Source organism: Heliangelus exortis, chromosome 3 (assembly GCF_036169615.1).
Source record: "Heliangelus exortis chromosome 3, bHelExo1.hap1, whole genome shotgun sequence".
In the NCBI taxonomy this organism is placed as follows: Eukaryota; Metazoa; Chordata; class Aves; order Apodiformes; family Trochilidae; genus Heliangelus; species Heliangelus exortis.
This window is the reverse complement of record NC_092424.1, coordinates 49989412-50003559: the sequence shown is the minus strand read 5'-3', so window position 1 is coordinate 50003559 and position 14148 is coordinate 49989412. Positions and strand designations below refer to the sequence as shown.

General features: G+C 39.7%; 1 protein-coding gene across 8 annotated transcripts in view; it reads right to left on the bottom strand.

The window, feature by feature from the left end:
* Positions 1-1506: 1506 nt before the first annotated feature.
* Positions 1507-14148, bottom strand: part of LOC139794662 (SAM and SH3 domain-containing protein 1-like) — a 532690-nt gene continuing 520048 nt past the window's right edge. For all 8 annotated transcript variants that reach the window (XM_071740526.1, XM_071740527.1, XM_071740531.1 and 5 more), the window contains 4 exons: positions 13977-14090; positions 6702-7834; positions 5998-6129; positions 1507-5263 (listed from right to left, as the gene is read on the bottom strand). In XM_071740526.1, coding sequence (XP_071596627.1) covers positions 5003-5263; positions 5998-6129; positions 6702-7834; positions 13977-14090 — 1640 coding nt within the window. In that variant the 3' untranslated portion in view covers positions 1507-5002. The remainder of the gene's footprint in view (positions 5264-5997; positions 6130-6701; positions 7835-13976; positions 14091-14148) is intronic.

Here is a 14148-nt window from a genome sequence, read left to right as displayed (position 1 = left end):
GTTTCTTTTTGTAAGTATTTGTAGCAAGAATGTTACCTGTTTCTCCCATGTCTCTTCCTTTTGGGTGCAAACACCCCCCTGTTTTAGACTAAGGATAGGTATGTACGTGTCAGGGGGTGGCGGTGTTTGGGTTTGGCCGCGGTGAGCACACGTTTGGATCAATCACAGCAGCAAAACGCTGAAGCGATAGACGGGGCTTCGTGTTTCAGCTGCTCCCAAAGCAACCCTGGACCACAGCAGCCTTGGAAGGGAAGCAACACTCCTTCCAGCTGCAGAAATGGCAAGCGCTCTGGCTTTTCATATTACGCAGTGTTTGTTTTGTTTTGATTTCTGTTTTGTTACTCGAGAGGCTCTTGGAAACGGGCTGTACCGGAGCCAGCTGCAGCCCCTTCGGGCCGGCTGCGGGCTCTCCTCCAGCCTGGGGAGCAGGGACTGCCCCCTGGTGCACAAGCACAGCACTGGCCCGGTCCTCAGCTGAACCGAGAGATTATTAACAGAGGAGAAAAATTCAGAGTTCACGGCTGACACGCTTCCTCATTCCCACGAACTGTTTGCCACGTTGTACAGTTTGGGAGCGCTGCCTGAGGGGAACCAAAGATTCAGCTGTCGGGATCCAACCCAAAAGATAAACTTTTTTTTTTGTTTTCTCTTTATTTCATTTCCAGAGTTAAGCTTCTGGTTAATCACAATTAACGCACGCACAATCCACCCTTGTTACTTAGGGCTAAATCCATAAAGCATTAACTTCTAGCTACGGTGCACTGTTGCTGTGTAGAGCTGCCAGCACTCTGCTACGGAGCTAAGCACGCCCATTAATTACACAGCAAATTTAACTACACCAACGAAAGCAGCACACCAGGCAGTAAGTCACCACAGTGAGCTAGAAGTGCAAAGAGTCATGTCCTTGAGCTCCCTCACCCTAAAACCCAGAGGCCATTGGCATCTTATTACAGGCTGCAGAGATTACCTGACTGCTCAGGAGTCCCAGCTGCCCTCTCCAGAATGAGTCACCTTGCCCAAACAAGCACAGCTGCAAATGAAAACCAGATTTGAAATCTCTTCTCTCAGGCAAGAGCTCTAACTACAGCTCCAGAGCATTCTGCTTGGATACACTTTGGCTGCTTCCACTGATTTTTAATTATTCCATTGCAAAGTAGAACAGCTCCCAAGGCAAGAACTGGGAGAGCTGTCACATGCATCTCCCTGGGTCCAGCAGCTCGACATTCATGGGAAGTAAAAGATAAGGTCTGGACAGTGATGATCCACAGCCCATGGAACGACATCTTCTACTCCTGGACTACCAAGGCTTTTAATTTTATTTTTTTTTTTAATACCTTTTTCTTCTGCTGTAGGTATGTGCTGAAAGTGCTCACAAGGTGAGGAACTACAGGTTTGGTAAGCTGGAGGGAGAGGGCCTGGGACAGAACAGAATACCTGGACCCTATTACCAAGACCACTAAATAGAAGATCTGTTAGCTCAATTAAAAACATCCAAAAAGAGAGAGAGAGAGACCAAGGAAATTTATTTACTTTTTATCTATGAACAGTATGACATATAATTATAGACAAGTTTTGATACACAGGAAAACCCTTTTGTCAACCATTTTTTTTGCTAAATGAAACAGCACAGTAATCTTTACACATTCATATTTTGTTTTTTCTTTTTTTTTTTTCCTTTACAATACACAGCTTTCTTGGGTTGAAGCAAACTGCAGGACATATTGAGTATTGGTATATTACAGCTACTTACATCATTTAAGAACAGCAAATGGAGAAAAATAAGTTATTTAAATATTGATTTCATATACAGAAAGTGCAACTTTGTTAGTTGTTACATAACTTGCTTGACAGTTTTGATTCCCCAGAGGGTGTCAATTAAAGATAAAAGTATCTTGGACCAAAAGTATTATTTATTCTAAAAATAATACAGTACAACTGCACAGCTGTGACTTGGTGAATCGACCACTATTGCTGCTCTTAGAGATGATGACCTGTTGGGATAATGCAATGTTTAATGCTTCTGATCGTGCTCCCAGTTTGGGTCCAAAGGCAGGCTCAGAAGAGAGCATGGGGACCTATGGGCATCCTTACCACCTGGGTGGTGACAAAGGGTCAGTGATCGAAGCTCACGGTTATGATGGGTTTCAGTAATATTTTGGGCTTGCTGCTTCTATTGTTAAATAGCTGTTTTAAAGTTACAACGGTATAATGGATAGATGCTTAACATTGTTAGCCTGAGCAGAGCAGATTAGGATTCCAGCAGCAGGTTTCTTTTGTGCTTCCCAAGAGTCAATGAATGAACTTTTGCTTAGAGCACTGAACGGTTGCAAGAAAACGTAAGAGATTAGGGCTCTCATACTGCACCACTTCACCTGCTCAGGGAACACCACAGCTCACTGAAAGCACAGCAGGGAAGCTCAAACACTGAGAAGCTTAAGGCATTTTTTTGGATTAAAATATAAACTAAAATTATAATTCAAGTAAGACCACAGAGCACAGTCTTAAAAAGAAAAACAACACAACGATTAAAACTCACAAATCTCAACCTGCTCACTCTGGTCCTGATGGGTGTGATTTAGTTTCCCATTTAAAAATCATGGATTAACAAAGAGTGCTTGGCATACAGGTTCAGCTTATTCCCGTAATTCTCCTTCTGCTATTAGCAGAGGGGAAAGTAATGAATATAGGAGAGAGAAATTTGTTTCCTTTTTTATTGCATATAGCCACCTTGGATTTTTCCCTTGCTCCAATATAGGTGCTGTCTACTTGTACTCAGTTCTGGCTCCTGCCAGCAATCCCAGCAAGTCCCAAATACTCTCTCCATCTCCTGCTTACTGAGAGTCACAATGTGGGCCTCAGAGAGGAACAACATACAAATCATCATTACCAAAAAGAAAAAAAAAATACATTTTTTTTCTTTTTATTTTAGATTTTCACCAGCTGTGCAAAGCACCTAAGCTGTATGTTTCCTGATGCTGATGATCCACACACCAAGGAGAACATTACAGGAACAGATCCAAAGGAGCTTTGCTTGATAACAATTTCAAGTTTCACTAGTGAACTAGTTGCCTTCATGTGGTGATGTGCAGTAGACAGTGGCAAAATATGAAACGAGGGAGGTAAATCTAAAACTTATCAATTCTACCAAAAGCCAAATTATCATCTGCAGTAAAATTCACCTGACTTAAAACATGACCATGAAAGGACCTTGTATAGTAAGGAATCATGGACTAACCACAGTATTTTATTCATCAATCTGAAAGTTTTTTATCAGAAAAATTGTCATTAGCTCATTAGGAGGCTGGGATAATTGAGACACCAAAGAGTGAAGCACCTTCTCTGTTTATTTACAGTAAGTTCAAGTCAGAACTGAAACTGGAAACAGCCACACGGCCTGGCCTGTGCCTGGGTTTCTATACTACCTCCCTTTACCTGCCAGAGTAAGCCTGCTCTGCCTTTCACAGAGCACTTGTGCTACAAGAAGCTGAAGGACACACCATATACAGACCTCAAAGAAAAAAGCTAGTTATGTGCTATTCATGGCAGTCTGTATTTGGTATATATAAAATGTGTACCCATATAGAAAAATAAGATCTTTCATTAGCCACATATGTGAATGGGACATTTTACACTGATTTAGGCAGAAAAATATCATTAAATCATGGAAAAATGATTCACCACAATATGCCAGAACAATGCTCTCTTCCAGTGAGAGGTAAAATTAGTACAAAATCACGAGGGATATCAACTGTTGTAAACTCAGTGTAATTGTTAAAACTATTTCAGATTTTTATCTGTGCAATGGAGATACTGGATCTGATGTTTTCCATGGAACACAATTTGCTTTTTTAATGCATTTTCTCTCCTGTAAATGAATTCTCATTTGCAGAAACCCGCTGTTTGGAACTGATATGGTCAGGATACCAAGTCAAAGCTGCAGCATAATGATTGACGATATAACACAGTACACAGAATATGATTAAAATGAAAAGCAGTTACATATATACAAGGCCGTATATCTTGGAACAGTTTAGTAACAACAGTAAATGTAGACTGTAGTGAAGAAGAAGTTAGCCTGACAAGTGAAACCTAGCATAACCCTGCCTTTGTAAAAGCATCTCTACAACACAGAAGGTGTTAGGATGAGGCATTTCGTAGAAGCTACTTCAGCTAAAAATCACCCTTAGTGCATCTCAAGGGTAAAGGCTGGAACAAGGCTTGAGAATCATGAATACAGGTAAGTGAACACAAAGTAACTGCTTAAAAGCTTATTTTAAGGCAAATAAAAAGCTGATTTCTAGAAAGCAGTTATAAAAATGACCTCAGCTCTGTACAAATAAAAAGAAGCTTTCTGACTCTCCATGGGTTAGTTGTGTTGGAGTGACAGAGATGGACCATACCAAAAACTAATTCCAGTCCATTAACTTTGGCCTAGCTAAAGGCTTTGTGGCATATTGGGACCAAGCAACAGCGGAGATGACAGGAGGTGTGTGGTTAGCTCTAGACTGCTAAAATAAAAAAAAAGGCATTTGCCAAACAGCTTCTACTGAAATCTGCACCTTGGCTTGTACCTGGTCTTTAGAACTGATTCCAGGTACCTGGAACTAGATGTACAGAAGAACCCCAGCCTAAGAAGCTCTCCATAGAAATGGGGCCTATTATGAGCATTACTTTCACAAACTTGAAGAAAACGTGCAAGGGTTCCTTAATTCTGTGAAGCTGTCTGATTCTCAGGCCAACCCTCTGCACTTTACAAAATAAGAACACACTAAAGGGAAGTGAGCGGGGAGGGAAGTACCACATCCATGTTACCTGGTGGTTGCTTCTCTTCTCCTTCAGTTGCCAAAGACAGCAATAGAAACACTTCATATTCTTTGAAAAAGATTTCTGCCTGTCCTTGGGAGCCACTTCCTTGATCCCTTTAGCTGTGTGAATTAGAGCAGTAATGGTGCAAGAAGAAGCAGGGGGTTTTCAACCAGGCAATGCCACACTATGGAGCATGTTAAATTGCCTCTGGGTCAAGAGGTTTGAAGAGTCTTGCCGCTGCCAGGAGCTTGCTTACGTGCCTTTCCTCTGTGATGCCAGCTTCTTGAAGGCAAGTTTGTGACAGAGAAGGCACTTTGCTCAGTGTGTTGAATCCTGCTTCTGTGAGCAAGCTGGAATACATAGGTAGACCGATGGAAATGAGCCAGTCAGATACAGAAGTGATAAGTCCTGGGGATACAGGTTTTCGGCAAATTTCAGTGAGCCCTCCACTTGGTATCTGGACAGTAAAGAAAAAAACAAACTCTTAATGTTAAGCATAACTGCTTGTTTTATACCAAGTCTTTTTTGGTTTTCTCTTCCAAACCAGCAGAATCTCGATGCAGATGTCATAACTCCTCTCATTCCATGTTTGTCCGTGTGAGAGTGGTGTGGGTAGAAGGGTTAAGATCACTTGGCACAAGAAGCAACAGCAACAATTTTGGCAATGCAGATACAGTGTGCAGTGTCCAGCTGCACATGGGTAATTCTCCTGTGCCATTCTGAATTAGTTTGAGATCAATAAAAAATATCCAACGACATGACTTCACAGGGTGATCTATTTAATTCTAAGAGTTGGCCCAGGTGATCCTTGAGGTCCCTTTCAACCTGAAATTCTATGATTCTATGATTAATTTCTCAGTAAGGCAAGGGAGTAGCAATTTTGCCTATTACCTCCTCAGACAGACCGAGTTCTCTTATAAACAGTCTGCTTAGATTTTATTATGGATAATAGGATATTATGTAGTCAAGAGAGAGGGCTATCCACTCTTCCTTCAACTACTGACTGTCCTCCTTTGGGACAGAGGGAGGTACCTTCTGTCCCTGTAGTAGCCCTTCCTACCTTGCACCTACTGGGTGAATATAGGGATCACTTCTCTATCAGGACTTCACAGGTATCTCTCTTAACCGGTAGTCACTCCTTTTAAAAAGTCTGCTCATAAATAAGAAAATTTGGTTTATGGGAATACTCACTGCCATGCGATGCTGCTTCCTCAGCTGCTTTACCCGGATCTGGTCCATGTGTGCAGCAACATCCTTTACAGGCTGATCTAAGTCTTCAGAGTACCTCTGTACCAATGCCTCAGGAATGCCACAGCGGCCATGCTGAATGATCCCAGCCAGACACAAAGGAGAGATGATAAGAGAAATTAAAGAACTAGATCAATACAGACCAGTGAATGAAAACATAAAGAGAAATTCAAGATGGGATCAAAAAGGAGCTTGGGTTGAGATTCCATTAAAACTTAAAAAGCAACCCCTAGAGGAAGGTGTGGACTACTTAGGACTCCTTCCTTCCCCAGAAGATGTCTTAATCACTATGCTATCAATTCAGATTTTCTTGAAAGCATAGAATCTAGTAACAATTTCCTTTTTTGCCCTAATACCCCACACTAACAGAGAGAGACCTTTCCATGCCAATGTGTCACCAAGGTACTAGTGGCCTGAAAAGATGAAGGTTCAAAAAAAGTCTGACATTTCCCATTTCCTCCATGCATTACTTTAGATGTAAGATCTGATAGTAAAACCAAACATAGAATGTCTAATGTTGCAATGATTTATGGTTTATTTACTCAAAAAAAACCCAACAGACAGAATAAATGAATGACTTAATAAATAAATGAATCCCTTGAAATGCCTAGTAGGATAAAAATGTTGAAACAATGTCCTCCACTTACCTTGTCAGAGTATGGTTCTTCAGTAAGATCAATGTCTTCAGACTGCAACTTATTTTCGACTACCATTTCCAGATCCATTCCCCTGCTACAAGAGACTTTCCTTGCTGAAGCAGGACCTAGCTTTATCACATGCTGCTGAACACTAGCAGTCTCTGGGAGCTCTGACAGCCAGGGTGGCAGTGGGCTAGGAGGTGTACTGGGCTCCTGTTCAGAAGATGTCCTATGGGCAGGTACTCCATGACAATCAATGGGAATGGATGAGCTGTTCTTTTTTGCTGGCAAACATGGTGCTTCCACACTTGAGTGGTTCCCACTTGAGGTCATGGGAGGAATATATAATCCATTAGAAAGGCGTTCTCGGCATTTTTTGGCAGGGACAGGTGGTGGCTGAGGGTTTTTTGGTTGCATTCTTGCCTCATTTATGCCTTTTTGCTCAGCTTCTAGACCTCCCTTGAGGACTGGAGCATAATCAGCCCGTCCAAGGTCATGAAAGCCTTTGCTTTTTATTTCTGGGGGTGTCCTTGTTGCAAGATGTGCCACTAAGGCAGGTTGAGCTTCACAGTTTTTCGAGGGAAACAAAGAAGGCTTTCCACCTGCAGTCTCAGTTACAGAGCAGTCCAGTTCCTTGGCTCCTCCCTTCCGAGAGGTACCAGCTCCTTTACCCTGCTTTGACACCAAGTCACCTACCACACAGCTGCCTTCATGAGACTGAAGTGGCAGGGCAGAGCCAGTTGACTTTTTTGCTATATCCAGTGAATCCTGAGGAAAACAACCTACTTTCTTGCTAGCGTTCTGTAGGTTAGTATTGGATTCTCCCTGGAGATCATCCAGCGAGTGAGATCTTGGCCACATCTCTACATCTTGGGGGCCATCCAGAGTTTCATAGCTCCGGCAAACAGCAACTGGTAAACTCCTACGGTTCTTCAGACCCATAACAGCTGGGGGTTTGACAGAGCTCTTCAAAGCACGATGTGCGCAACTTAACCCGCTTTCTTTTCCACCTTGCTGCAGAGTTTCTATTGACTTGGTCAGTGGAAGTGTAGGATAATTTGACAGCTGGTTTCTGCTGAAGTCCTTAAAGCTATGCTCACTTGCTGATTTTGAGGGCAGAAGACAGGTCCTTCGAGTTTTACCTAGAAAGAAACAGACCAAAATCCACCATTAAAAAAAAAAATCAAAACCACCTTTGCAGTGGAAACGATGAATCACTTTGAAATGCCTTTGAAACAGACCTACTCTCTTTTTAAACTCTTAATGTACAAGAACTCAGTGCCATTTTAAGCATATGAATTTGTGAGCCTCAGCTTTATTAACGAAGAACTGCTGAACTTGATCGTGTAAGGAAAACACATTTAAAATACTTAATGTACTTTCGACTCCTCAATTTGCAGAGATTTGAGGCTTAGATCATGTAAACCTTTTCCACTGTAGAACTATCCTACAGTAGAACTGATACCCTATGCCCATCACATGAGCTGGTTTGACTCCACACAGAAATAGCTCTAAAGATCTACTATTTTTTCTACTTTGTTTAGGATATTGATAATTATGTTCACATAATGAAGTTTACTAGATTGCTCAGAAAATATATATATTTTTTTAAAAAGATCCTGTCTATTACTTTTAATTACAAGGTATTTCAATAGTGTTATTTCATCTTTTCAATGACTAGCAAACTGCTTGCAATGGCAAACTAAAGAGAAAAAAAGCACTGGAAGACTGGTATTGCACTAATCCCTTTGTAATGTTACTTTTAGGGAAAAATATCTTATATCATGAAATGGAGACAAGTTGCAAAAGGATTATGCTCATACCATAGTGTTCTATCAAAGTGGAAAGTCTTAGAGATGTGGTGTTTTACTATAACCACTTCAGGCTGCCCATTGCAGTTGTGTCTCCTCTGGGGACATTCAAAACCCACCTGGACACGTTCCTGTGTGACCAACTTTAGGTGATCCTGCCCCAGGTTGTGGGTCAGACTCAATGATCTTTCCAGGTCCCTTCCAACCACTAACATTCTGTGGTTCTGTGACAATAATCAATGTGAAAGGCATGTGTTTTAAGCTTTATATTATAGTTTTATGAGATATGCACCACTGATTTCAAACAGTCAAGTTCATAAAATCTGCTTGACAGAAAAATTCTGATCAAAGGGACTGAGCTCATTAGAGTACTCATTGCCATGAAATACAAGGTAAATTCTCAAATACTGCATACATCTTTTAAAATTTCTTTTTAACAAGATAAAAGTACATTTGTCTCAAAGCAGATGATCTACCAGAATGACAGCACATTCTGAACAGTTAATGCCTTCTGAGTAGCAGGTATAGTTTCCCCTATGTACAGTAAGCTTTCTTAAAAAAGGAGAGAGAGAGAGAGAGAGAGAGACAGACAGACAGACAGACAGAGCAAGCTTGAAAATTCTTCTGTTCAGTAGAGAAAAAGCAAAAAAAGCCAACCCAAACATATTAACAGATAAGGCTAAATGATATCAAAAGTGTGTAGTAACAGTCAATGAATACCTTGCATTTAAAGGACTAGTTACTTTTAGAGATCTGAAAAGTTGTTAACTTTACTGAAAATAAATTGATCTGGTGTACTTCTAAACAATGGATGCTTTCTCCTCATATAGCTTCCCTTCAAAGGTTTAATCCTGAGAGAATACACACTTTCGAATAATAAACACTGCTTGTTTTAAATACAAATGAAGGAATCTGTTTAGCCCAAAAGAGAAATAGCTTGCTTTCTCTTTCTCTTGCCTTTTTTTCTGCTCAAGGAGTCTAAAAAACAAAGTATCCAGAAAACTAGTGAAGAAACTGGAGGTTACATTAAAGAGAAATAATGAAACTTTCCCCTCAAAAATAATTGTGTTTACTGGTATGCCAGCAAGGCTATTTCATCTAAAATCAAGGTATGCCTACAGGATGAATGCCCTTTTTCAGACACTGTATGGTCCACAGTTCATATCAAGCTAAACATTACCATTTCTCCCAAATGCTAAGAAAGACAAGTCACACACTAAGCTGGCTCACTTGCTATTACCTCCTGTTCAGATAGTTCAGAGAAGGCACAGAAAAACTTTTCAGGATGCACCTTTCCATGGAGCTAGGCCATCACCTTCTGAAAATAACTTAGAACCACATTAAAAAGACATGGGCAAGAAATGTTACATTCATTTTTTAGTGCCTTCTGGCACTAATGTCATGAGTATGTAATGAGTATGGAAAGGAGTGCTCTCTTTTCATTATTCATATTTCCTAGTACATGTCTGACTTGTGCAGCAATTCACCATGTTGTCTGGGACTTGCTATCACAGCTCATATAACAAAATCTATGTACCTTCTTTTCAATCTGAAATAGTGATCAGGAGTTATACTGGTTTTAGGAAAGCACACTCAAGAACCTCAGCACTGAAAGAAAAGTTGTGACAAATGCTACTACTGTGCAATATAATCTCCTACTGAGGCCATAAGGATAAATAAAGAACATTTAATTTCTTCAGAAATGGGATATGTCTGTGTAAAGCCAGCAGCCTGGGAACAGAAAAAAGAAGAAATGGCGAATAGGCAAATGAAGGAAAAAATGAAACCAAACCAACACACAAAAAATAAGAATTATTTTTTTAAAAGGAAAATCAAATCTTCAGTTCATTCCAGCCCTGCTTTACATAAAAGTAAACACATGGAGAGAATGAGATTAAGTAAAAAATATTTTGTCCATAAAATATATAATTTAACATGCCATCTCTAAGCTCTCTGGTTGAAAATGGTTTGAAAAACAGTGACGAGTTCAATGCTACTGTTTTGCACAAAGGAGAGGGGTTCAGAATATAATTTCTCTTACATAGTTAATAGTCAAATGCAGTATCAGGAAGGCAGCTTTGATTTCTCTCTTTCTAACTATTCTTTCCATCCTCCTGACTGCCAGGTGTAATTTCATTATGCTCCTGAGACCTTAAGAACAGAAGGTAGTATTTCCTGAAAACAAACTTTTAAATATCTTCAGTTGTTTTCATAAACCAGAGAGCTACATAAAAAGTGCCCACAGATGTAACATTTTCTTCCTTTCTCAGAAAAAAATGAAAAACCTACAAGGGTTTCAACGGTTTTCTTCATTGTTACGGTGCAGTTTTTGTTAGACAAAGCACTGTTCACCACTCCTGACATTTCTTGTTATTAGAATACCAAGGAGAATCTTTACAATTCCCAGTCATCATTTGCTTCAAAAGAAAGGAGATTATCTGGGGGATGCTTTCAGAGATACCAGAGCTACAGCCACAAATTTTAAGTGTTTCTCTTAGTATTTTTCTCTATGTGGAAGATTGCCCTCAGAAATTCAAGTACTCAAAACCAGAAAAAAAATGCCTGTCCAGACCCCAGATTTTATTAACTTCATTTAGAAAGTGATTTCTGTGGCTATATTTTACATGCATTTCAAACAGCTCTGTTGACACAACAAAAAAGATGGCACGGTAGACCACCCGAGCCTCATTGCTTTTTCAATTCATTACAAAGTAATTGAAATGCACACTACTAGCAGAAATGGCAGTGTGGCCACCTGGTTTGTTGCATTCTTTTCAGACTGATTAGCACTGAATGTCTAAGTGCTTAGGATGCCTACTTGGCTCTATGGAAACCTGGGTCTGAGTTGCTGAACAAATCAGAGAATACCTTTATCCCACCTGATAAAACCATGGTTTGTCTGCCTCTTCAGCTCTGTGCATTGTGTGTGCAATTCAGATCTCTTCAAAACCTTAAAAAAGGTCTCCTTAAAAAAGCTATATAGCACAATAAGAAAAGGTTCAAATAAACCAGGCATGATCATGGGAATAAATGACCTGCAAAAAATAACTAAAAGGCCTGCTCAGACTACAAAAACATGAGAAGAAGTATTACAGTCTATACACAGACACTGTTAGGTATGGAAGTTTTAAGGAAGAGCAGGGATGTTCATAAAGACAGTTTCAGGAAAATGGATGAATGCCAGGAAACAGTATCTAATGTTTGGAGCCCTGAAATAATTCATTCCCCAAGAGTTCTCTGGGAAGCAAAATAAAGGCTTGCTCTGCTCCTATACTTTCCTCTGGCTATCTGCTTTTGGCCAGTCCTGTGAGAACCAGATTTCCAACAATTTCCAAATGCATCTCAGACAGACAACTTTTGCACACAAAACATGCTCAATAACTGCACTCTTGTCAGGAGTCTAAAGAAGCTCTCTCTCCCTGCCTTCTTTCAAACCAAGGACTGGACAATATAGACAAGTGTTCTGATCATGGATGGCTGCTTTCTGCTCTTGGCTTCTTCCCACCTAACACTGAATAGGTCACAAACTGCATGTTCCTTGGTCTCTGTAAGTTGGAATAAATTCACAATGCTGCTCGAGGTACATTGTAGATACCTATGAGAATACACAATTATTTCTGCAGTGGGACCCAGAGAAGTACCTAAAAAATATACACTTGTACCACTGCCAGAGTACATGACAAACCATTTCCTAGCCAAAATGTAAGAACAGAAGAATTCTTGAACTGATGCCAAAAAGTCCAATATCAGCCCTAAACAGGATAATAAATAACTAAAATACTGTGTGTAACCTTGGCCCAGAAATTCTGAAGCTCAATTTACCCTTTATGAAGTAGAGTTTATTACTGCTGACCAGCACATTATGATGCTTACACTAGACAAATGATTACCCTTATTTTAGCAGACAAGAATACATATTTTGAAAACAATATGAAGAGGAACAAGTATGGTCCATAAAATCTGCAAAGAAGGTGGAGTACATTTCAGATTAACCAGCCTTGAAAAAAATCTCTGAATGAATCCCATGCCTAATGTTCTTTTCATAATGGTTTTCAAAACAAGCACCAAACACATCTGTGAGCAAAAATGATGCAGAAATGCAGCAAGCTATACATGAAAAGCAATACAAAAATTATCAATAGTATTCCACATTCTGCAAAACTGAGATAGAAATATTAGTTTAAATCTAATACTAAGTATCTAGGCTGACAGGCAACGACAATTCTTTCTAATTCCTTACATTGTTAAAATAAGGAAAATGTACAGGCAGCAATTTAACTTCAGTGCTATAGCTGTCATTATGATGGCACTTAGAGAGAAAAAGGAAGGAAAACTGTCAGGTATGCTATATATTTAGATAATATTTCAGCACATTTCCTGTATGGGGATTTATATTCAATAAAAAAAATTCTCTCTGCTTTCAGAAATTTATTATGTTTCTGATTTTAGGCATTCAAAGCAAACTGTAATTTTCTTCAATAAATGTTATTTCTGAGTGGCAGACTGACAGAAAAGGAACACACAAAGAGAAAAATCTTTAGCTCCTCTTTTAAATTGGAAAAGCAGTCACTACAAAGGGCATACGGTATCTATTTATTCTGTTCTCGGTTTCCTGTTTATACTGGATGATAGTGATGACACCTGAGGCCAAGCCTGTGCTCAAATGCTTAGAGTGATGAATGCCAAACACAAACCAATTTCATCTGTTTCAATATTTCACCCCTAATGACAAGTTTACACTATCCCTGAAGAAACGCATGCCTGTCAGCTCAACACCCTGATTTCATCAGAACAGAAAGAGTAATCTCTATTATCATCTGTCTTGGTAATTTTTCAGTGCATCACCTTTAGCTTACACAAGACAAGATAGTGGGAATCGATATAAGCATTTTTTTCTTAGTTTATTTCCTTGCCAACTTCTCAATTAATTTAACTTGCTAGTGTACATACACTAAAAAGTCCTAAATCTCTGCAGCTGGCTACTGATCAGAGAAGAATGCAACATGCAACATACATAAACATGAAAAAATGGCCTAAAAGAAAGAACATTTTTTCTAAACAGTTTTTGCTTAGGTTTATAAGAAAACCTCCTAATCTCAGAGGAGTTCAGAGACTTCTCCATTGCCAGTCGTCCGTTAGACATGGACTATCAAGAGTATAAGCAGTGAAATCCTCATGATACATGACAGCATGAGAATATGATAGGGAGTGTAGAAGGCAGGGGGTGGCAGTGAGACTGTTTGCAGGCTTAGGATTACAAAAGAAACATTATTTGTGAAATATAATCTGTTTCCAACCAATGCAAATAAATAAATCGGAAAGTCAAGAGAAAAAGAGGTAGTCAAAGCAAAGGAGGAAGCCAAGCATGAAGTAGCTTGTATTAACTACTAACAGGAGTAGAAAGTATACGAAATCATCTACTGAAAAAAAAAAATGCTGCAAGGATTATAAGGGTCATCGCTGTCACCATTACCATTCTCCAGGTTTTCACTGCTTTCATAGCAGCCGGAATCCCGAGGAGAGCATCCAGTTAGGCCTTGCCCTTCAATGAGAAGTTTTTCCTGAGATCCTGACTGGTCACTGTTACCTAGAGGATGCAAGAATACAGTGAAAAACAGGCAAAGAGAAAATCTGACTAAACTCCT